Below are 22,935 nucleotides of genomic sequence, written 5' to 3'. Positions count from 1 at the left end.
CATATTTAAATAAAAATATGAGATTTAATTTAAGAGAATACTCCCTCGGATTTTTTTATAAAATAACTATAAAACTCAAACTATGTTATAGTTAGGCAAGTTTTGAAACAAATTTGGTTTCTAACAAATCGAGTCCAGAGGACTCGATTTTGGAGAGCTTAGCTGGACAAGCTATCCACGTAGGCCTGGAACTTGAGTTCATTAGACTCGGTTTTTGTACATAGAAATCGAGTCTGCTGGACTCAGTTTTTGTTCATAGAAATCGAGTTTTCTAGACTCGATTTTTGTTCATGGAAATTGAGTCTACTGGACTCGGTTTTTGTTCAAACACAGACGGTGTGCATGAAATAACTTAACCCCTGTTTACTCTCCACAAAACAGAGCATACCTCTTTGTGCCATAGGCCGGTCAGTCCCAGTGGCCTTCCAGAACCCAGCTCCAGTCACTCGGTTTGGCCGTGCACTGTTCCTGTATTTCCTGTCCCATGGGCAGTAGAAATACCACTCTTTCTCACCACTAGCCGCCAGCTCTTTTGAAGAAAAAATTGACATGGTAACTATTTATTTGGTTCACTATTCATCAAAACTTGAACAAAATCATAACTACAGAAAGTTTATCCTCAAAAGTTTCAAGAAAGACAAAATCAGTTACAAAGCTCTAAGTACACAAACCTATCAAAGTACACAAAATCAGTTTATAGTACACAAAGCTATCAAAGTACAGTGATGATGTTAGACTTTTGTTTGCTATCTGAACATGACATGAAACTCTACACCAAACTAGAGGGACTTCCTAGCTATTTGAATAGTTTTGAGGGTGATTACAATAGATAATATTCATGCTCTATTTTGTGGAGAGTAAAACAGGGGTTAAGTTTCATGCGTGGTGTCCGTGTTTGAACAAAAATCGAGTCCAGTAGACTCGATTTCCATGAACAAAAACCGAGTCCAGTAGACTCGATTTCCATGAACAAAAACCGAGTCCAGCAAACTCGATTTTCATGTACAAAAATCGAGTTCAACAAACTCGATTTCCAGTCTACGTGCACAGCTTGTCCAGCTCAGCTCTCCAAAATTGAGTCCTCTGGACTCAATTTGTTAGAAACCAAATTTGTTTCAAAACTTGCCTAACTAATAACATAGTTTGGGTTTTATAGTTATTTTATAAAAAAATCCTACTCCCTCGATTAAGAATCTTTGTAATGGTGTTTGGTGTTGCTGAAAATGCTAATCAATTTTGACTAATAGGGATCAAAAGTAAAATGGTTTACACCCAAAAATTTCGAAAATCATTTTTAGGTTACTTGCAAATAAAAAAACAAAAACCAAAAACAATAAACCTCAACACAACTAGAGCTCCCTCCCCCTACTCTCACAGTCAAGATTGGACCGGCTACAATGACAAGATCAACCACCGCATTCAATTTCAGACCATTCTTCTTTATCTCTTTAGGATTGCAGATTGTGGGGCACCATCTTTGTTAAATTTAAACCAAGCCATTACTAGTGTCTAAGCTCTTTACCACTCATGTCTCGCTCCTCCGCCATTTGCAAATCAAGCTCTCCCTCATTGATTGTGCCATTAAGACCCACGTAATCTCTCTCCCTCTGATTGACCTGGCCACGTAAAAAATTCTTGGCGTCAAGAGAGATTTGAGATTCTGTAAGTAACTTAGTGAGTGCTTTCTAAGAAGGGCTTGACTCTCTCTCTCTCTCTCCATTGATTTACCCTCCCATCTCTCAATTTGTTGTTGAAAATAATGGTACTATTTTATCAGCTTGAATGTTTCAGTATGTACTAGCCAAGCACCTAAAAATGTTTCTTGAAATTATTTCACGAATGTAACCAAACACTTAAGAATTAAAAAATACATATATATATTTACTCGAAAATATTTTATGTTCAACTACAACTAGCTACATTTATGTTCCTAACTAAAAGTTATCTCATCTCTTTTTGTTTTATTTCAAAATTAGAAAACAGTCGATAGTAGATTTATGAGAAGGTTTGCTTTGTGTTTTTTGTAGCACAAGTAAACTTAAAAAAAAAAAGCAATAAGTCATACTATATTTAATTAATTATTTTTAAATTTAAAAAACGTTAATTGAAAAAAAACAAGAAATTAAAATAAACCCCCCAACCACGTCGTCCTTCCCCCACATCTGAAGAACGCGAAAATTACGAAATAGAACCCCACCCGATAATATAAGTGAGAGAGACTGAGAGGGAGAAAGAGAGACCGAGAGGTGTTTCTCGGCGGCTCCGGCCAATACTCGGCAGCTCCAGTTCAAAGAAAGAGAAGACTTTTAAGTTTCACGGTAGCGCCGCCGAAATTGTTTGGGTAAGTTTGAGTAGATTTTGGGTGATAGAAAGAAAGAACAACCCGAGCTCTTACACTAATTCTGGTTTCGCATTTTAACTATATAGGTTGTCCTTCGTTTGTTTTGTATGCATGGCAACGACAACAACGTTTAAGCTTTCAGAATTTTAAGGCCACTCAGTCACTACTCACTAGCACCAGGAATCTTAAATTTTTTTATTTTTTTATTTTCTTTGTATAACGGTTAATGCCCGCCTTTTCATTCAGAGTCGTTCATCTTTCTTCTCTCTCAAAAATCTCAGCCAAGCTTCAGTGCCGTTTCATCTATGCACGCCACTTCGAAACCCAGGTGGCATTTTCCAAAACCCATTACCGGAAACTCACGAACCATGACTCACAACTTCTCCATTACCTCTCCAAATACAGGCTTCAAGATGCACGTAACATGCTTGATGAATTGCCTCACAGAGACCAACATGACCGACTTGTTCACTGGACTTCGCTGCTGTCCAAGTACTCGAAGAATGGCTTTGTTGACGAAGCCCGGGCGCTGTTTGACATGATGCCTGAGAGGAATGTTGTTACTTATAATGCGATGTTGTCAGGTTATGTACAGAATGGGAGGTTGAGTGAGGCTTGGCGGTTCTTCGAGGTGATGCCAGAAAGGAATGTTGTGTCGTGGACTTCGATGCTTTGTGGGTTGGCAGATGCAGGGAGGATTGATGGGGCGAGGAGGTTGTTTGAAGAGATGCCTGAAAGGAATGTTGTGTCTTGGAACTCGATGGTGGTGGGGTTGATTAGGAATGGGAACTTGGAGGAAGCAAGGATGATTTTTCAGCAAATGCCCGATAAGAATGTAGTTTCTTGGAATGCTATGATTGCAGGGTATGCTGAGTGTTGTAGAATGGAAGAAGCAAAAGTTTTGTTTGATGAGATGCAAGAAAGGAATGTGGTCACTTGGACTACCATGATTGCTGGTTATTGTAGGGTGGGCAGTGTGGAAGAGGGGTATTGTCTGTTTAGGATAATGCCTGAGAGGAATGTCGTTTCTTGGACAGCCATGATTGGTGGGTTCACCTGGAATGGCTTCTATAAAGAAGCTTTGTTGCTTTTTCGTGAAATGAGAGGGTGTTTTGACTTAAAACCAAATGAGGAGACTTTCGTTTCACTTGCCTATGCTTGTACTGGAATGCGTTTTCCTCGTCTAGGCATGCAATTACATGCTCAGCTGATTATTAACAGTTGGGACTGCAATGATTATGATGGCAGGTTATCTAGAAGCCTCCTTCACATGTACTCTATGTTTGGTATGATGGACTTTGCACACTATATTTGTTCGAAGAACCCTAATAAATGTATTGTTCAATCTTATAATTCTTTGATAAATGGCTATATTCGCATTGGACAGCTGGAAAAGGCTCAAAATTTGTTTGATGTGGTACCTGTTCGAGATAAGATCTCATGGACTTCTATGATAAATGGCTATCTCAGTTTTGGGCAAGTATCAAAGGCATGCCATCTTTTTTACAATATGCCTGAGAGAGATGCAGTTGCATGGACTGCAATGATTTCAGGGCATGTCCAAAATGAGCTTTTTGCAGAAGCTACACACTTATTTTCGGAAATGAGAGCTCAGGGTATTTCACCTCTAAATTCTACTTATTCTACTCTTCTTGGAGCCACAGGTGCATTGTCACAACTTGATCAGGGGAGGCAATTCCATTGCATGCTGATGAAAACATTATATGAATTTGACTTGATTCTTGAAAATTCTCTGATCTCAATGTATGCAAAATGTGGGGAGATAGAGGATGCATATTGCATATTCTCAAACATGATTTACCGGGATTCGATTTCTTGGAATTCCATGATCATGGGGTTTTCACATCATGGGCTGGCAAATGAAACTCTGACAATATTTGAAGACATGCTTAGATCTGGGAACCACCCAAATTCTGTTACTTTTTTGGGTGTCCTATCAGCATGTAGCCATGCAGGGTTGGTGAATCGAGGGTGGGAGTTATTTAGTGCCATGAGTGATGCTTATGCAATTCAACCAGGTTTGGAGCATTATATTTGTATGATTAATCTTTTAGGCCGAGCTGGGAAAGTAAAAGAAGCAGAGGAGTTAGTCTTGAGGCTCCCTCTTGAACCTGATTATGCTATTTGGGGGTCACTGCTTGGTGTCTGTGGGTTCCATGAGACAAATGCTGAGACTGCTAGGCGTGCAGCCAAATGCATCCTTGAGCTGGATCCTTTAAATGCACCTGCCCATGTGGTGCTTTGTAACATATATGCAGCAAATGGACGGCATGTGGAGGAGACAATGTTGAGGAAGGAGATGAAACTGAAGGGTGTTAGAAAGGCTCCTGGCTGTAGTTGGATAATGCTGAAAGGGAAAGCTCACGTGTTCCTGTCAGGAAATAAATTACACTCACAAGTGGATGATATGTTATCTCTCCTATATGTGACAGTAGGTGAATCGTAAGAAAGTGGGTGAAATATTGAAGTTTGGGGAAGTTCTGTTTATTGTATAGAAGCATATATTGGTGAGGCTCATCCTACACATTTTCACCTTCCAGAGACATTTTTTTATTTGAGTTAAGACAAATCTCTTAAAGATTTTACCTTTTGAACTGGTCAGTCATCAGTGGATATGCTACCACAAGCATGGTATTGTCATCTCCTATGGTTATGAAGTGGGCCTGTATATTCCAATTGAGTCTATTAATCAGCTGAGAATGGTTAGCAATGGTTGTCATTGAGAAAGAGCAATGCAGTTCTAGTCGTGAAAGGAACCTATAAAACTAATAGAAGTTAAAGTTGGTTTGATTCAATGCTACACCTTAACACCAAGCTTCCTTCTTGTAGTATAGTAAAATGACATCCTGTTCCAGCATAGCAGGCTTTTTAATGTAAAAATCTTTAGAATTTATACTTGATCATTTGATTTGTTGGATTAATGATTTTATACTTACAAATAGATAATTGTTTTTGTCCCTAAGTATTTTGGAGCTACTTGTCAGGTTACAACTCAGCCAGATTCTGTTACAATGTGAAAATTGTTGTAGACTTATTTGGCTCATAAAAAAAAATAAAAACATTAGACTTTGCTATTGTGCTGGTAATTATGATGGAGCCAAAACTCTAAAACCCTTTTGATTTTGCTAGAATTAGAATCTAATAATGGAGTAATTTTGTATTTGGGTTGAGCTTGATGAAAGCAAATTGGGGTAATAAGAATTTATTTAACTTTTGTTCTAGGGAGGCATTGATATTGAATAATGGCGGCAGCTGCATATTCAGGATCCAACTCTCTTAAAGAATATCTGAAAAGATATGGAATAAATGATGAAGAAGATAAAAAGAAAAAGAAGAAGAAGGTCCACAGTAAACCAGATGCAACGGGTCTTTTAGTTGTGGACGAAGATCCAGTTTGGCAGAAAACAGTCAATCTCGAAGAGGAAAACAGCAGCGATTCAGCTGGTAAATAATAACATTTTAAATTTGATTTTAATTTTTCCCTTGTTGATGGTTTTCCACATTGGGTTAAGTGTTCTATTATGTTATTGAACGTGTTTTGGTGGTTTTATGTAGATGAAGAGAAGCCACAAGTTGATGAAGACATTGAGGTTAAGCGGATGAGGTGGCTTGAACAATTGAGGGCCAGACGTGCATATAATGCCATATCAGAGGATGGAAGTGGATGGCTTTCACTCTCTCCTAAATGCTTGAATTCTAATGACCCAAATTTTGATATGTCTCCACCTCGTAAACAGAGGATTCGAAATGACACACCTTCACCAGAACCTGAACAGAAGCCTTCATATTCTGCCAGAGATAACATCGATTTGTCACCTTCACAACCGAACCTGAACGATGATATGTCTCCACCTCGTCAATGGAGGGTTTGAAATGATAGCCCTTCACCAGAACCTGGAGTGAAGCTTTCATCTGATTTGTCATCTCCAAGGCAGAGGGTGCCACGTTCCACCAGCCTGAATTCTGATATGTCTCCACCTCGTCGACGTCATGTATTGGCAGACAATGATAGGAGGAACCCTGACATTTCTCCTCCTCGACGGGGTCGTCATGGTTTTCCATATCAAGATGACTTCCATGCTCCCTTGGGATCAGACCTTTCACCCCCAAGGAAAAGCAGGAAGGGTCTTGGAAGACCTGGGTCACCTGACCTTTCCCCTCCACGTAGACACTCAACTGAAACCAATGCTTTACATGCATCTTTGCTTCCTGACCTTTCTCCACCAAGGAAAAGTCGAAAGGAAGCTGCTGTGGAAGAACAATGAAAAACAGGTCTGATTTCTGGCAAAGATATGAGGGAAGAGATTGCTAGAACTAAGAAGAATGATTTGTTGAGGTAAACAATTACATTAAGCTGTTAAAATACTGCCCCCCCTCCCTCCCTCTTTTTTTCCACTTTTAAGGTTGATGAATTGTGTTTACCATCTTTATTATATGCACATTTACAACTGATCAGTTGTGAACGTAGTTGCTTATTTTGATTTGTTGTGTTATTATTTCTGGATTTATCTTTTGGTGAGGGAGGTGTCAAATTTCATTGAAAAAGCTACAGACGAAAACAATTTTTTATTGATCCTAAGCCTGTTTGATGCTATGCCAGCGCTGTGGTACTATCACCCTCTCATAGCATATGGGACCCACATGTGAGAGGGTGGTCTCGTAAGATACCTTTTGGCGCAACCATGGCTCTGCAGTGTTTGTCATACTAAATTGTCAAAAGAATTCCATTTTAGTAAAATAATAAGATTCTCGTGAGCGAATGAAATTTGTGTTTTTAACAGAATATAGGAGTCCAAGAGTTCATTTACGTGTTTGTTATGACCCTGTGGCTGACCCATTCACTTGAATGAAAAATTCTGTATCTTTTTTCCCCATATTTTGGTGGTCAAGCAAGAAACGTTGCATAATTTTGTTCTGATAGCAATCACAAAGTTTCCCTGCTTTAAATTGTTTAGGATAAAGTATTAGTGCCAATGAGTATCAGCTACAGTTTATTCAACTTTAAATTTCCTTCTTACCCAATTTTTCTGCCTTGGTTATATTTCACCATCACTCTTTTGTTGTGTCATTGGAGTGATCTAATTCTGATCTAATTCGGAGGACCGTAGGAAGCTTCCCTTTTGAATTCATTAGGTTTTATATTATATTTTTGCATCATAATGTTAATGTTTATTCCCTAAATAAAACATTTTGCACTCATTCACAAATTAAATGCTATTGATGTGACCTGGTAGAAAGTTTACCGTCTGTTTATTTCTGTTGAGTAGTTGTCTGCACAACTATTTGGGAAATGTGATTCATGCTCCTAGATTTTCTTCAGTTATGTGATGTATATTTTAGCTTTGGCTCACTTAAGTGGTGTCTATTTAAGCTTTGGCTGAATAATCTATATATTTTTTTTTCTGAAAAATCAGAAGATCATTGGTTTTGACTAATGTTTAGTTAAAAGGGTAGAGAGATTGGTTAAAAAAAGAAAAGAAATGATGTCATCTAGCTATGATAGTGTTCCCTTCTCTCTTCCTCTTTTTCCCCTGTTTACATTTCTCATCTCTTGTAAGAACTAAATTGTTTATGGAGAGAGTCAGACTTGTACTGATTGCAAGAAAGTTTTACTTTATGTCATCCCCTTTTCATCTTTTGTGGGATTTTATTAATATTGTAATAGTTGTTTGTAAGTGTTAGAATTATGGTTAAGTGATTAAACTCACCATTTCCTAAAAACTTAAGCTTTTGAACAATCGGTAATTTAACAGTAAGTTGTCAAAAAAAAGTTGGTGGTTATGAATACTACTGACTGCACCAAAAAGAAAACTACTACAAAGCTTGGTAGAGGTGCTGTAGTTCTGTTTCAAAGGCTTAAAATGTGATATTGTAGAGGAGACAGAAACTTGCAGAAAATTGAGAAGTAAAGGCTTTTAGATATATTGACTGCATCATGGTTGAGGATCTTAGGGATAATAGTGAGCAATTTTAATTTATTTTCTTTCTGAAATGTTTTAACTTGGATTTAAAGCTTCTTTCCTTGATAAGTAAAGTTTTCAAAGGCTTTTAGAAAATTTTTCAAAGGCTTCTTTCCTGGATTTAGTAGATAGATAAATATTTGCTGCATGTTTTTGTCAGGAGATTAAGTTGGAATGGGGCAAAGGCTTGGCTCAAAAGCGGGAAGCTGAAGCTAGGCTGCAGGAATTGGAATCTGAGAAGGACAAACCATTTGCGCGGACCAGGTAAAACTAATGATACGAGATATCATATTGTAATATACACACACACACATATATATGTTTTTTTTAAAAATTTAATTTTAATATTTACATGTGTTCTGTATTCTGAAAGATGTAGCCTGTAGGTTTCTTTTACTTGTATCTTTCATGTTAATTTTTTTTTTCCTTCCAATTCCTATACATTTGATCGGGTGACAGACATTTGGGCATCCTGGTTGACCATGTCTTTCGAGGACCTTTTTTTTTTTTTTTTTTTTTTTTGTTGTTGTTGTTTGAGTAGGTTTGATAAATGGATTTTCTCAGTGTTAATATAATCCAGCACAATAAGTGGGTAAGTATATAGCTGCTGGCCTGCAGTAGGTCTGTTCCTCTATTGTGCCTCACCAAATTTGAGTTTTACAATGGCATGGTTTTGATTTCCATATGATGCTGTAATCAGAGGGTATTGCGGAAATCCACCTGCCTATAAATTAACCATAGAACTTTTCGTTGTTATTATTATTATTATGATTTCTAGTAGGGGTTTTGGCACCTTCTGTCTTACATATGATATTTTATTAATGATTACCCATAAAAGGAATGTCACTAGATGGTAGCTGCAGATGCAAGAATGTTAGTGCTGGTTTAACCGCATCCTAATCTGCCCTTGCATCGTTTCAATCAGTTAAAGAGGTTAGTTTTTTTTTTTTTTTTTATGGGGGGGGGGGGGGGGGGGGGGGGGGGGGGGTGGTGGGGGGGTTTCTGTTACAATTGGTAGACCTCTGTAGTGGAACTTTTTTCCTATGGCTTTAGAAATACATTTTTTTGTTTAATGGTAGTTTACTGAGTGTTAAATTGATTAGTGTGCGAACAAGTGGAGGAATCACAATCAAGTTTCCCATCATTGTAGGTTTGCATCAAGGATAAGGATCAGCATTAAGTGCATGTCTCCCATCATTATAGGTTTGCATCAAGGATAAGGATCAGCACTAAGTCCATATCTCTTTGCACTAGTGATGGATGAGCTCACTAACTTAATTCTAGAGGAAGTCTTTTGGTGTATGCTTTTTGCTGATGATATAGTTTTAGTGAATGAAATCATAAGTGGAATTAATGCCAAGTTAAAAATTTGGTGAGACGCTCTAGAATCTAAAGGCTTTTGATTAGGTAGGGCTAAAATAGAGTGCATGGAATGTAAACTTAGTAAAAGTAAAAACAAAAACAAAGGGACGGTAAGACTTGATTGCCAAGAGATACTAAAGAGTGATAGTTTTCAATATCTTGGATTGATAATTCATAAAGATTAGAGATTGAAGAGGATGTGAATCGTACTCATAAGAGTAGGGTGGATGAAGCGGAGAAGTGCATCGGGAGTGTTGTGCGATTTTAGAATACTTATTAAGCTAAAGAGAAAATTGCCATAAAATTAGCTAAATGTTGGGCTATTATGAAGCAATATTCATAAAATGAGTATAGTTGAAATGAGAATTCTAAGATGGATAAATGGAGATCCATGGAAAGATAGGATTCGAAATGAGGAAATTCACTTAAAAATAGGTGTAGTGCTTATTGATGAAAAGACGAGGGAGGGTCGCTTAAGATGGTTTGGTTATGTTTAGAGGAGAGTGACTAATGTACCAGTTAGAAAGAGTGAATTGGGCTAAGTTGAGGGAGCAAAAAAAGGTAGAGGAAGACCAAAAAGCACATTAGTGGAAGTAATAAAAAATGACATGTCAATTAATGGAGTAATAAAGAGTGACTTTAGATAAAGCAGAATAAAGGAAAACATATGATCGACCCTAATCAATTTGTCGAGGATTCATAGTTGACTCGAAAATTTTGGGATTAAATGCATGGTGTCTGAATTTGTCTCAGGGTATAAGGTTTTTTACTGATTATAGATTACTCATGTGACCAAAAAAAGAAAAAAAAAAAAAAAATCTAAATCGTACATTTGATGAATAATATATTAACTGTGCTTCACTACAGAGCTACCCATCTTCTGTTTAGCAGAAGCACAGCTTTCCTTTTCCGGTCTTACTATTTGTACACCTAGTGCCTTGTAATAAATAACATCTGTGTTCTCTACTTATCAGGAAGTAAAAATAAATAACATCTGTGTTCTCTGTTTGTAGAGATGATCCTGAACTTGACAAAATGCTGAGGGAGAGAATAAGAGATGGTGATCCGATGGCACATTTGGTGAAGGCAAGTAATTGACTTTCATTTTTAGTTGTTGAAATCAAAGAATTTAATACTAATTTGACATATCTCTTTGACATAGTGCAGAAAAAGCGTCCTGAACTAGTTCTCCCAAACCTAGGGGATAATGAGAAAATGAAGGAATCAGGGTTTGTTGTTCCTCAGGACATTCCTGATCACAGCTGGTTAAAACGAAGATTAGATACTGCTCCAAATTGATATGGTATAAGACCAGGAAGACATTGGGATGGAGTTGACCGTAGTAATGGTTGGTTCATTTCCATCATCCTTTAGTCAGATGTTTCTTTATTTTTCTTGAGAAGCTATGGATCTTGTCTTAGCATCTTCCTGTGTGCCATGATGTGGTGATCCCAATCGTTTGGTCATTTCCCATTATAGTGAAATTGTGCGTGTGAGAGGGAGAGAGAGAGAGAGATCATTGGCCACTGGAAGATTCTTATGCTCTAAAGAAGCAAAAGAATTATTTTGAAAAGTATGTTTAGCTATCAGAAGTGATTAATTTCTGTTGTTTTACCTCTTATAGGATTTGAGAAGGGATTGTTCAAAAGGATGAATGAGAAACGAGCTACAGAAACAGAAGCATATCTTTGGTCTGTCTCTGATATGTGACTTGAAGTGTATGGATTAAGAAGATGGCAATATGCTTTATATGTGTTTCTGGTAAAGACACCAAGGATTCTCAGCACCAACTGAAAATATGTTCCATAAATTAATTGGTGGCAGTGGTGTACAGTTGAACTTCCTTTATTGCTCAATAGCAGCAGCTGTTTCCTTCGCAATTGAAATTCTGTACTCATGATGCTTAGTTGTAGAATTTCAACTCTGCAGAGATGCTGTAACAATCCAGGTAATTTTTGTTGCTTGGCTGTGGATTAAACCGCAATTCTATAGCATGTAGCAATAACGTTTTATGCTTTGAGTGTTGGGATATCTCTTGTTGCGTTGTTGTAAAGAAACCTAGTCTTGGGCCTCCTGGCATGTGAGTATGTGGGACTTGGTTTAGGTCCAGTGTGCACTAGACCCGGTCAGATGGTAACATGTGTCTAAAAGTGGACATATGTCATCATCTCAATGGGTCCAGCACTACTAGACATTGGACCTAAGCTTGACCCGAGTATGTGTCCATTGTGATCTTTTAGAATGTCAGATGGCCTTATTGAAAGATTTGAAAACTTTTTTGGCCTAAAGGTATTTAAAGTAACTGACTTTTTATTATTATTTATTTATAGCTTTTATATTTTCATGATAGCTTTTTATATTTTTCATGAAAGTGGTATTAAAATTTTACTTAAATAGTTTATTAACAAATGTCTTAAGATACCCGTTAATCAGACCCTTAAATAAATAAATAAATAAATATATATATATATATATATATATATATTTTAAATAATTTGTATCATTCTAGTAACTGAACGGCACATGACAATTTAGTCAAAAGTATATATAAAGTATTTTCTCATTTTAACTTTGCTTTGGAGGAATTCTGAAATGGCAGAATACGAAGTTGTTGTGAATTCTACATGCTCATAATTTGATTCATTTGCAACCAGGATGATATATGGATTACTGTGGATCCATGTGGTTTATAAATTTTGAGTTTGACTTATCTTCAGTATTGGTTCTCAAAAAAAAAAAAAACCTATTTTCAGTACTTTTCAAAAAGGAATCTCCTTTTGTTTTAATGAGAGAGTGCCACATCACCCACTAATTAAATAAAAATTGGAGATTAAAACCCACTACCATTTGCCATTATATATTTAAAACAAAATGTTATGTCTAGTTAAAAAATTTCTAGAGGTAAGCCAAACACATAAATTTTTCAGTCAGGCAAGCAGTTAAAGAGTGAGTCCTCTCACTAATGAAGTCCAGATAAATATATTGCTTGATGTAGATACTAGCCGAACCTATTATGGGTGTGACATAAAGAATACTTTCCATTTTCTATTGCAGTGGTCAAACACTCTGCATCTACTCCAGTGATGATCTCCTACTTTATGCAAAATGAAGGTGGGTGTGGCATGTGGGGCTAATGGCGTGTACCTTAGCAAATGCAAAATCAGTGGCTAAGATCTCTGTCAAGCTTAAGCGAGAAGGCTAGACACAAATTTAAAGAATATAGTTCTCAAACATGAAGCTTACAACAATGGCAATCCTTTTTGGATGCTTGTTGAAAACCCCGACCAAATAACTGAAAATTATAACAAAAGAAACAAGGTTGATTTCAGATTTTAGTTGTCTGTCTTGATCGCGAGCTTACACTATGAAACTCAGCATGTTGGCAATTTGGCAAGCTCCCGCTTGGATCCTTGACTTATTATGCAAGAAGTTTATTCTCCAAAACTGTTTTTTTTTTTATTTTTTTTTTTTTAAATAAAAAAATTAAAGCTGAGAATCAAATTTTGTCACATCCAAAATGACTACCATGTTATCATTACTTCAAAAATAGATAAATAAATCCACTCCAAATAGGATATGTTCCATACTAAATCATACCCAAATAAAATTACTATGATGCAAATATATAAAGGATATGAATACAATGAACATGGCAAGCCAAGTTAACAACATGCAATATAGTTCATCATCCACCCTTGCGCAGTATTATTGGGATACATTTTTGGCCCTTCTATCTTATAACCCATATGAAGCTATTAGTCTAGAAAATGCAATATGCGTAAATTATACACTGCAGTTGAGTAATAGTTGGGATTTGTGATCCACCATTATTAGCCAGCATTGCCGTACCATTAAAAAAAAGACCCTTAAGCTTTAAGTTATATAGAAGAATAAGACTTATATTAATAGTCTAGTTTTTACATAGAGTTACACTCAAAAGACAACGAAAGAAGATGATTACATGCTTCCTTAGCAATATCAGTGAAGGAAATCTGAATTCTTCATTATTCACACCACTGTAGTGAGCATTCAAAATCCTACTGTTATAGTTAGCGGCGTTGATCTTATCTCATCCCACGCATATGGAGGTTCAGCAGGTTTCTTCCAACCAATTTCCACATCCAACCAAACTTTTTTCATCTAGAGTCTGCAAAAAAAGTTTCCAATGTACATAGTTAGTACCATCAAACAAAGGAGGTGTTTTCTGTGACTATCCACGATCCAGGACATCAGGAGTTAGGAAATCACACAATAAAGATAAAAAACCTAATCAAAGTATGTCTGCTATGATACCACTTGTTGGGTTATAGACTGACTTTAGGTAATTAATCCAATTATCCAAGTTGATTAATTAGTCAAATTGCATGCAGATCAAACCAAGACACAATCAAATCACCAAATTAAATTAGAGTGTAGGGGAAAATAAGTTTGACATGAAGATTTGATCACAATGGGCAAAACCCTCGCATGCAAAACCTCACTAGGTGAATTTCAAGCCACCACTCTCAAAGAATCCACTAATCAAGAAAAAACAGTTACGGATACATGGAATTTTACCCTATAGGCCTATCCTGAGGTACCTACCTATAGTAGAACCTCTAAACTATACCAGTCTCAGTTCTAATTCCCAATTGGACTTGATTTGTAAAAGACTTCTCCTATGCATGAATCTCTCTATCCATGACAAACTCCATAACAACCTCTATTGTTGTAATTGTTGTAACTTTGCAGAGTTCCTTAATCCATATTTGAATGAATCTAAAGTAGCTTGACACAAAACCCTAAGCGCACAAACATCACAACAATTCCTGTTATGCATGTATCCCTCTATCTCGATGATGACGACTATAAAATGTCTTTTATATGCTCTGGAATACTAGTACATGAATCCCTAGAAAACCAAGTTATCATGGGCCGAAAACAGAACTTTACATTCAATTTTCCTGAAACTCGATAGATCGAGAGATGTAGAGCTAGACATCAAGGTTCATTAAATCTCGATAGATTGACATGTATCAAGACCTGCAGATGCAATTTTTCTTGAGTCATTTCTTAAGCATTCTTGTGTCTTCAATCGTACAACTTGTTTACAACTTTAAGGTATTCTTGAACATACTATAAACTAAGACTCAATTACACATAAAATGCGTTTTATTGAAGGATATGTCAATTACATAAAAATATAACCCTACAATAGGTCCATACCAAACCCAAATATAGTGTCCATCATATTACAGAGAGTTGTGCCGTTGTGCCTATTATCAAAGAGTTGAATCTCTTAGCCTCATTACTTTTAGTTGTTTATATACTAAGACTCAATTATACATAAAGTACTTTTTATTGAAAAATATGTCAATTACATAAAAATATGACCCTTACAATAGGTCTATACCAAACCCAAATGGAGCGTGACCAATAATGAGTTTAGTCCAACATATTGCAGAGAGTTGTCCCTGTTACCAAAGAGTTGAATCTCTTAGCCTCATTACTTTTTGTTGTCTATATATATATCCTTTTGAATCTCTATTAAATTTGCTCAATTAAGAGCAAAATCAGTTAACAAAACAATCTGCCTATATAATGAACAAAATTCTTTTGATTGTCTATTTTTTGTGATGCTTTTCTGAACATCCTTTCAGGAAATATACCATATATTTTTGTGGCATTTGGCCAAGTAAAACTATATGGCCGAGTTTCCATGCGGTGAAAGCTACCCAATTTCCAATAGTTTTGATTAATTAACTACATGTTGTTAGCGTGCATGCACTCATTGGGATACATTTTAGAATCCAAGGAAAATTGTCCTTTCGTTGACTTGTCCTTTCGCTTTTGATTTATTTGATTAGCAATTGGAAATTTATTTGATTTATGAGTTGAGTTCTAGGGTGAATAGAATTTCGGCTTCACACCTGCAGTTTCTACAATAATATCCATTCCCTTAGTTGATAATCATGGAGTTACGTCTCAATCTAAAAATCATGGTGGAGTTTTAAAAAAATGGTTAATATATGGATCTCTTCTCTTCTCTCTACCTGATAACATGGTTTATATAACTTTTTCCATTTCACATTTTGAGAAAAATAAAAAAGTCCTATTATAGTATATATAACTTTTTTCTTTGAAGATGCATATAAAGTATAATGTTATTTAGTTAAGTAAATATATATGGTAGACTCTAATGTGCAAGGCAAATGAAAAGTAGGTAGGTTTTACAATATTGAAGGAAGTACAAGTTGGGCCTAGAAACTGTAATTGAACAAAGTAGTTCTTCTGTTCTCTTTTTTTATTTATTGAATTTATTCATTTTATAGATAGGTTGAAATTTCATGTATGGATGTGTTTACAAATTATGCTAGCTGTAGCATTTATTTTCATTTTATATGTTATTGACATCAACATTGGGGATTTAATTTGTTGTGGTTTCCGTTTGATGCTTTCTTATGTATAGTCTAGCTTTTCTAAAAAAAAAAATTTGCTGCCAATTTAAAATTGGATACAAGAGAAATATATATATATATATATATATATATATATTTATATCTGATAAATTAGATCCATCAATCAAATTCCAATGTAAGTCTCTCTTTGCTTAACTTTGTTTTCCATATTTTTAATGTTTAGAAATTTAGATTTTTCTTTTATATAATAAAAGTTGGACTTAGAAACCATTGTTGCACTGAGTGACCTCACCAAATTGCAGAATTTTTTTTTAGATTTTAAAAAAATAGATATAATTTTTTTTTTTGTTTATCTTCTTCTACTATAATTTTTAAGTTGATAAAAATCTTAATTTGATTGCAATCCAAATTCTCCATCTAATCACTTATGATCTCCTATAATTTTTAAGTTAATAAAATTATTAATTTAATTACAATCCAAATTCTTCATCTAATGCTTTATAAAAAAATCTTAATTAAAAAATAGCAACGTAGTATAATCTTGTAGTAACTTTTTTTTTTTTTTTTGGTTGGGTGAAAATCACTCATGTGGGGCCCGGTAATTTATGGGCCAGGCCCGCTTGCTCATGGGAAGTCCACAGGCCCAAGCCGAAAAAGATTATGGCCCAAGCTCGAAAATATAAGGCTGAAGATGGCCCAGAGATGCAGCCGAGGACAGTTTAGTCCCCGGCAGACCCAAAGCTCCCTTAAGAAGAGGGGTAAAAAGAGCTATAAGAAAAATCCATGAGGAGATCTAAAATATCTTAGGGAAGTTACCCTTATTACCCTTCCTAGATAAGACTCTGCACCTAACAGAGCAGTATTCTTCAGCTTTATCAACCATCCCCAACAATTCTGGGATTAGACTGACAGGACAAATATCAGTCTTGGAAAGTTTGACCCTACACGTGGACGAAGGACAGCAAACGTGGGATAGTATAAAAGAAAACGTAAAGTAATGAAGTCGGAGATCCATCTCACCTGGAAAAAAGGCCAGGAATGAGAATACCTTGACAAGGTATGCACACCCCCTTACCACAAAATACCACCGCCGGGTAACCGGGGAAAGACATTAGTGCTCCTCGGACATGATCCGAGGAGTCTAATCCCTCAGGTTATAGAGTTGTAGGGCTTGGATATCCATACTGAAACCCTTTCTTACCTGAGCTCTCCTAAAATCCGGTCTGGACCGTCACCCCGTGATCAAAGGCAAGCCTTTCAAGCCCACTCTCTACAAATCATATTGTGAGGGATCTTTCATGTATGAGCCCAACATCATTATTGGGCCGTTAAGAAAATCGTGTCCCTACAACTCAAGTTTTGGTGTTTTCTCCCATGCTTTCAAGGATATAAATTAAATTTTCATGTGAGGTTTCCACTTAAATATGCTTTCAATCATTTTTTTGAATAGATTTTGATTATTAAATTCAAGGCTTTTCCATTTAATATTACTTGAGCCTTAAATCTCAATATATTATGCAAAATCCTTTGATATATTTTTTTAGGTATCTCTTTTTATATTAGTTACATAGTTATCTACCATCTTCCATTCAATTATTTTAGACATATATATGCATTTATAACACCTTTTTTTATGAGCATTTATAACACCTTAGTTTCACACATTATGCATTCATCATATAACTTAAAAGTAAAATATTCATTTATTTTTATTATTTAATTTTATGTAAATTAATATAAAAAAATTGTTTATATATGAATTTTGATTAATCTGTGCCTCGTACGGGCATATACTAGTATGTGTGTATAAATTACAACTTACCCACTTGTGGTTTATCCAAAATTTAAGTTGTCTACTTATAGTTTGAAATTTGATACTTTATCCACCTGAAATTAGCTCAGTTAAAATTCCGTAACCCACCTCTGTTAAAAATAGGGTTCAATATGTAATTTTGCTTCACTTTTATGTCTCTCTCCTCCAAAAACACAAAAAACATAAAAATACAAGAGAAAATAAGATCAAAAGGTGGTTGGTAACAAATTTTACTCAATGTCTTAGCATTTCAAACATGTATTTACACTCATTGCATCATATGCATAGATTCAAACAAATACTGAAAAAGAATCATTAGATCTAGCAAACATATGAATTCCTTCATCAATTTTTAATTATAAAAATCTTGAACTAAAATCTTTCCAATCAACCTTAAACCCAAGCATCATCAGCACAGAATTCACAACCCAGATTTGCCCATAAAACTTTAGATGGGTAAGTTGTAATTAGCCCATATATATATTTGTCTTTTTCAAGCAGTAAGCTAAGCAACCATCATTTAAAGAATGAAGAAAGAAAAAGAAACATTGAAAATTTTGATATGCATAAAAAAGAAAACAAAATCAGTGTATCCGAACCAATGATTTGATCTACACTAATATATATAAATATTTTTATTATTTTGTCCAAATGGAAAAACTCCATATCAAAAGTAGTAAGAACTGTGATGAACTAGTGGCATTGTAACTTTCTATTTTAGTTATTTCGTTGACAAGGATATGAACATTGTGCATTCCATGACAATCTCCAGAAGCAAGCGTGGCCTCATGGCGCTTAAGATCGACCTTAAGAAAGCTTTCGATAGACTTGAATGGAGTTTCATCCATTGCTTCCTCATCTGGTTCAACTTCCCAAAAGCGTGGATTGACCTTATCATGTCATGCATCATGTTAGAGATATATTGGCCCATTAGCATAGACTCAAGCCTAATTCTACTTTGTGTGCAAGCTAAGTTTCTTACTTGTACTAAAAGTCTATTAGTCTAGGGTTTATTCTGCTATATATACACAAGTTATGATTCATTGTAACACAGGATTTGTATTACACTATAATATATTATTGATGTAACCCTTTAGGGTTTCCTCCGTGGATGTAGGCTATTAGGCTGAACCATGTAACCCTTGTGTGTTATTGTGTTTTATACTTTATGCTTTCGCTTCCGTATCTATACTAGCATGTTCAACATGGTGTATCAATGCTAATATTTAACATGGTATCAGAGCCACCTTCTTGTGGCCATGGTTTTCTGTCCTTACGGTATATTTAAGAGCAATCTTTGTCTTCCTCGGTGTTTTTTTTCGTTGCGTTTATCTTCTTTGGCTTCCTACTGCTGCCGTCAAAACTCTCCGGTATAGTCAAGCCACTATCAGAAGTCGCATCAACACTGCAAGATCATTGCCTTCCTTAAACTATCGTCACAGAGCCAAACTTCATTCAAGGGATCTTCTCAACCTTATCAAATCTCAAAATTTCATCAAGTTTCCATCTTGAGTTTGAGAGGGAGTGTTAGAGATATATTAACCCATTAGTATAGGCTCAAGCCTAATTCTACTTTGTGTGCAAGCTAAGTTTCTTACTTGTACTAAAAGTCTATTAGTCTAGGGTTTATTCTGCTATATATACACAAGTTATGATTCATTGTAACACAGGATTTGTATTACACTATAATATATTATTGATGTAACCCTTTAGGGTTTCCTCCGTGGATGTAGGCCATTAGGCTGAACCACGTAACCCTTGTGTGTTATTGTGTTTTATACTTTATGCTTTCGCTTCCGCATCTATACTAGTATGTTCAATATGGTGTATCAATGCGGAAGCGAAAGCATAAAGTATAAAACACAATAACACACAAGAGTTACGTGGTTCAGCCTAATGGCCTACATCCACGGAGGAAACCCTAAAGGGTTACATCAATAATATATTATAGTGTAATACAAATCCTGTGTTACAATGAATCATAACTTGTGTATATATATAACAGAATAAACCCTAGACTAATAGACTTTTAGTACAAGTAAGAAATTTAGCTTGCACACAAAGTAGAATTAGGCTTGAGCCTATGCTAATGAGTCAATATATCTCTAACACATCAACTCGCCCAACCCCTCGGTTCTTATAAATGGTGAAAAACTTGACCCTTTCCTCCCTTTAAGGGGCATCCGCCAGGGTGATCCCCTTTCACCGTACATCTTCATTCTATGCATGGAGTAACTTGCTGACCTCATAAACTCTGAGATTGCTCTTGGAAATTGGACTGGAGTGAAAACCTCTAGAGATGGCCCCTCATTCACGCATCTTTTGACTTGATCCTCTTTACTAAGGCAACCAAGAAGAATAGCATCACCATCAAAAGAGTTCTTGATACCTTCTGCAACTGTTCCGGCCAAAAAGTAAACCACAGCAAATCAAAACTCTTCTTTTCGCCCCACACTAGTGCTGAGAATATCGTCACCATTGAAAACGAGTTGGGCATGAACCGTACGGATGAGTTTGGGAGATACCTTGGTGTCCCCATCATCACTGATGGTAGAGACAAGCGAGCCTTTGATTCCATTGTCGACAAGGTCCGTGCTAAGCTCTCTGGTTGGAAAGCTAGATCCTCATCCATGGCGGGTTGCCTCACGCTTATCAACTCTGTCACCTCGGCCATGCCCACCCGCCTTATGTAGGGCACCATGCTTCCCCATAAAACTTGCACTGAGTTAGATTAACCGACACTTCCTTTAGGGTGACTCGACCATAAGGCAAAGAATGCATGCTATTGGCTGGGATGTTGTCACAAAACCAAAACACCTAGGAGGTCTAGGTATATCAAAGAGCATGAGCCGAAATAGGGCCCTCCTAGCCAAAAGATTATGGGAGTTCCGTACTAAAGCTGACACAATCTGGGCTCACACCTTCAGGAAAAAATACCCTAGTACCTCGAATGTCACCAACAGAAAATCTTTGACGTGGAACAACATTTTAAAAGCCAAATCCATTTGTGATGAAAGTAGCCGTTGGATTATCAAAAATGGCGAAACAACCCACTTCTGGTATGACAACTGGATCGGTCATGGTCCTTTCTGAAACCTCATCCAAGGCTCGCTTCACATTCTTGACACCACCAAAGGTTAAGGATTGTTGGGATGCCAATGGAAACTGGAACTTAAATGCTTTATCATTTGCCCTTCCAGACCAGGTCCACGACATTATCCGAGCCACTCCCAGACCTCTTCTCTCCACCTTAAGTGACCTACCCACGTGGAACCTTTCCCCAAACGGACAGTTTAATCCTTGCACGACCTATCTTCTTGCTGCAAACCTTCCTTTAACCCATAACGTCGCTGCTTGGAATTGGCTTTGGAAATCACACACCCTCCCAAGAGTGAAAACATTCCTATGGCTTGCATGCCATGACCGCCTTTACACAAAAAATCAACTCCTCAAGAGACACGTTATAAATGATGACTCATGCCCTCTTTGTCTCTCATACTCTGAAACTATACAATTCATATTCTCAGGGACTGCCCAAGCATTCGTCCCATATGGCATGGCCTTTCAAATAATTCACTCCCACTGGATTTTTTCAATCTCAACCTCACAGAGTGGCTAAAGCACATGTCCACCTCTTCATTGGTCATCCCATCTTAGCTGAACACTCCTTGATCCACAACCCTCCCTTTTGCCATGTGGTCCATATGGTCGGCTCGTAACAAATACGTCATGGAAGCCCAACCCTTTATGGCCCCCACAGTCATGGAAAGAATAAAAACCCTCTCCCAGGAAATCACTCACACCCTTCCACCCAAAAGATCCAACATGAAAAATAATGTTTTATACGTTGGTTGGAAACCCCCTCCGTTTGGTTTCTTTAAACTGAATACGGATGGGTCGGCTAGGGGAAACCCAGGTTTGGCCTCGGCAGGTGATCTGATAAGAGACCATAATGGCATGTGGATCGACAGCTTCTGCAAAAACATTGGTTTTACTTACTCGATGGCTGCTGAACTATGGGGCTTAAGAAATGGTCTTAGCCTAGCCAAAAACCTGAACATTAAAAAGCTCCTGATAGAAACTGATGCTCAAACTGTTACAAATGTGCTTAACTCCCATAATGCTTATTCTAACTCTCCACATCCTTATTTGAATATTATTAATGACTGTAGGTCCCTCCTCCAGTGTTTTGAGGAAGCTCGGATTGACCACATTCACCGTGAAGGAAATCATTGCGCGGACATTTTGGCAAAGGAAGGAATTCATAGTGCTCTAGCTCTCTTTTTTTGCATTCCCATCCCCCCTCATGTATTTTGTATCAGCTCGCAGCTAACGCTTGGGGTATCACATACCCTAGACTTTGTAATCCTTAATTAGTTTTGTTTAATGAAATTTTGGTTTACCAAAAAAAAAAAAAAAAAAAACTTTTTAGCGAGCCTAGCTAGTAATTTTTTAGGTTGAAAAATCCCAGAAACTTATTTTGGTTTTCCCCTGTATGTCAGTGCCCTTACGAACAATCATAACAATAAAAGAAAAAAAAATTAAATAACAATTTATTAAGTTTTAGGATTTATTAACTAGGATATGAATTTTGATTACTCCATCTAAGGATGTCATTTTCTTTATATACCATTCACAGTTGTTGAATTTCAAAATGATTAGAGATTAAAAACTATCTCATAAATTATATTTTTAAATTTCATGTTTTCTTTTATATAAAAAATTATACATAAAAGAAGAATCTAAGTATCAAATATTAAATAATATTTGAGTGGCATAAAATTTGACATACATATTAAAAATATAGACAATATGTAATTCAACGACAAGATTAGAATATGAATTTAAAAAAATGTTATCAAGTTATGTAATATTGTAAAAATTATAAACCCCCAAATTGACCTAGTTCCGTGTCAAGAAACTCAAGAGAGAGAAATAAAGATAGAAAGTATTAAGAATTTGAGAGAGAGAGAGAGAGAGAGAGAGAGAGAGAGAGAGAGAGAGAGAGAGAGAGAGAGAGAGAGAGAGAGAGAGAGAGAG

At 36.3% G+C, this 22,935-nt stretch overlaps 2 protein-coding genes across 9 annotated transcripts; both read left to right on the top strand.

The window, feature by feature from the left end:
* Positions 1-2,147: 2,147 nt before the first annotated feature.
* LOC126709185 (pentatricopeptide repeat-containing protein At1g32415, mitochondrial) lies at positions 2,148-10,770 on the top strand. Of its 8 annotated transcripts, none has more exons than XM_050409309.1 (6): positions 2,148-2,341; positions 2,747-5,235; positions 5,585-5,806; positions 5,918-6,698; positions 8,483-8,586; positions 10,698-10,770. In XM_050409309.1, exon 2 carries the CDS (start codon positions 2,766-2,768, stop codon positions 4,806-4,808), a length of 2,043 nt encoding a protein of 680 aa, XP_050265266.1. In that variant the 5' UTR covers positions 2,148-2,341; positions 2,747-2,765; the 3' UTR covers positions 4,809-5,235; positions 5,585-5,806; positions 5,918-6,698; positions 8,483-8,586; positions 10,698-10,770. The 8 variants fall into 8 exon arrangements, with proteins under 8 accessions (XP_050265266.1, XP_050265265.1, XP_050265260.1 ...); XM_050409308.1 differs by having other exon boundaries at positions 2,623-5,235; XM_050409303.1 differs by having other exon boundaries at positions 2,428-5,235.
* LOC126708466 (uncharacterized) lies at positions 5,605-10,983 on the top strand. Its single transcript, XM_050408261.1, has 6 exons — positions 5,605-5,806; positions 5,918-6,228; positions 6,298-6,612; positions 8,483-8,586; positions 10,698-10,770; positions 10,852-10,983. Exons 1-6 carry the CDS (start codon positions 5,605-5,607, stop codon positions 10,981-10,983), a joined length of 1,137 nt encoding a protein of 378 aa, XP_050264218.1.
* The last annotated feature ends 11,952 nt before the right edge of the window (positions 10,984-22,935 follow it).

This window comes from Quercus robur, chromosome 12 (genome assembly GCF_932294415.1).
Source record: "Quercus robur chromosome 12, dhQueRobu3.1, whole genome shotgun sequence".
Lineage (NCBI taxonomy): Eukaryota > Viridiplantae > Streptophyta > Magnoliopsida > Fagales > Fagaceae > Quercus > Quercus robur.
The sequence above is the reverse complement of the archived record's forward strand: the minus strand, read 5'-3'. Positions and strand labels throughout refer to the sequence as shown.

Excerpts from the sequence above, each read along its gene's own strand:
- LOC126709185 (XM_050409303.1), top strand. The coding sequence starts at position 2,568 with ATGCCCGCCTTTTCATTCAGAGTCGTTCATCTTTCTTCTCTCTCAAAA.
- LOC126708466 (XM_050408261.1), top strand. The coding sequence starts at position 5,605 with ATGGCGGCAGCTGCATATTCAGGATCCAACTCTCTTAAAGAATATCTG. Across the intron at positions 6,229-6,297 it reads CTCCACCTCGTCAATGGAGG|AGGGTGCCACGTTCCACCAG; the intron begins GTTTGAAATGAT and ends TCTCCAAGGCAG. Across the intron at positions 6,613-8,482 it reads AAAGTCGAAAGGAAGCTGCT|GAGATTAAGTTGGAATGGGG; the intron begins GTGGAAGAACAA and ends TGTTTTTGTCAG.